This window comes from Austrofundulus limnaeus, unplaced genomic scaffold (assembly GCF_001266775.1).
Source record: "Austrofundulus limnaeus strain Quisiro unplaced genomic scaffold, Austrofundulus_limnaeus-1.0 Scaffold711, whole genome shotgun sequence".
In the NCBI taxonomy this organism is placed as follows: Eukaryota; Metazoa; Chordata; class Actinopteri; order Cyprinodontiformes; family Rivulidae; genus Austrofundulus; species Austrofundulus limnaeus.
In genome coordinates this window covers 34,427-36,118 of record NW_013953113.1, presented here as the reverse complement: position 1 = coordinate 36,118, position 1,692 = coordinate 34,427, and the positions used below count along the sequence as shown (strand labels likewise).

Here is a 1,692-nt window from a genome sequence, read left to right as displayed (position 1 = left end):
ATATTGTGCTGAGGCATTCATATATAACAAGTCTCCATAATTTAAAATAGATAAAAATGTTTCTGTGACAAGCTGCTTTTTAACCGTAAAAGAAAAATTAATTTTATTTTGAAAAAAAAAGAAGCCCAGTTTAAGTTTCTTCACAAGATTTTGGATATGGGGTTTAAAACTGAGGGAGTCATCAAACAAGAACCCAAGATATTTTTGTGTGTGAATCATCTCTATAATATTTCCTTCAAAAGTGGACACAGTGGGGATCATCAGAGGCACCTTCTTGGTGTTTGCAAATAACATTAGTTTAGTCTTATCAGCATTGAGTACCAACTTTAGCTGCAGGAATGCGTGCTGGGCAACATCAAAAGCTCTCTGCAGACATTCTACAGCTTTAGCAACAGTCAATCCAAAACAGTAAATAATTGTGTCATCGGCATAAAAATGCATATTAGCATCTGACACATTTTGTCCTAATTCATTAATGTACATAATGAACAGGAGGGGACCCAAGATGGAACCCTGTGGCACCCCCTTGTGTATGGTCATAAAATCAGAACACAAACCATCATATTAATACACTGAGTCCTGTTACTGAAATCATTTGAAAACCAGGAAACCACATGATCTGACATTCCCAAACAAAAAAGCCTGTATTTTAAGACAGCATGGTCCAGTGTCAAAAGCTTTTGACAGACATTTTCAGGTCCTTGGCATCTGAAAATACATTTCCTCAAAGGCATTTTTTAATTCAGAAAGGACTGGACTAAGAAAAACTATTGCGAGCTCAGCAGACACATGCAGTTTCACCATTTGTTGTCTAGCTGTTGCTGCCGATAGCCTACAGGAGTCACGGGGGAGGCGTGCTCTGTGATACAGAAGTTCAGGTTTTGAAGACACAGCCCAGAGGAGGAGCTGCACTTTAAARGCAGTTCTAGGGCCAACGAGACGTTTTTGTTCTCCTGAATCACTACCATAGAACATTACAGGATTTCACAAACATGCATGAATAAGTCAAAGCAATACTCTGGGTATGTTTTTGATGATGGAATGACATTGTAACATGATATAAAGCTTAAAAAAGTTGATTTTTACATGATATCGCCCCTTTAACTTTATTTAGATCCATTTATACAAGCAGAGCCCCTCACCCTGTAGATGACCTTTGGTTCGAAGGAGCAAACGATGCTGCTGTTGTACAGAACTGGATATTTCTTGTACAAGTCTCGAAAAGCTGCAGCAGCCTGGTTAAAAAAAAGGAGAACATGCGGTTACTGAAGATCACTGTGTTTTTTCTTTTGTGCTATTCCCATWTGACCACTTGGTGGTAACTAACTGCTGTGTTGGTAAAGACGCACTGCTGGGGGCCCTTAAACTCAAGTCTGTGACCAAAACATTTCAAACAGTCGACACTTCAGCTCCACATTCCTGACTCATCTAAAAAAATCTGCTGAGCGTGCAAGTGTCTAAATGCTCTGTGGTAGAACTGAATAAACAGTTAAAAAAGATGTTTAACTAAACGTCTGTGACTTAACAAACGGGAGACTGTTGCCTGTGGCTTGATCTGAATCTAAGTAACACATCAAATAAGTTTTAATTTCACATAAAAACTAACATTTCAGGATTTAGTGTCAAAATATAAAAAAAAATTATGAATGTCTTTGCGAGTGAGCAAACTGAACATCTTATACATTGTTTGGG

The 1,692-nt window shown here is 38.1% G+C and overlaps 1 protein-coding gene across 1 annotated transcript in view; it reads right to left on the bottom strand.

Annotated features, from left to right (window-relative positions):
* Nucleotides 1-1,692, bottom strand: part of gde1 (glycerophosphodiester phosphodiesterase 1) — a gene marked incomplete at its 5' end in the record, with an annotated part of 10,190 nt that overhangs the window by 7,742 nt on the left and 756 nt on the right. The window contains 1 exon segment of the mRNA XM_014028027.1: nucleotides 1,143-1,235. Within this exon segment, the coding sequence (XP_013883481.1) occupies nucleotides 1,143-1,235 (93 nt within the window).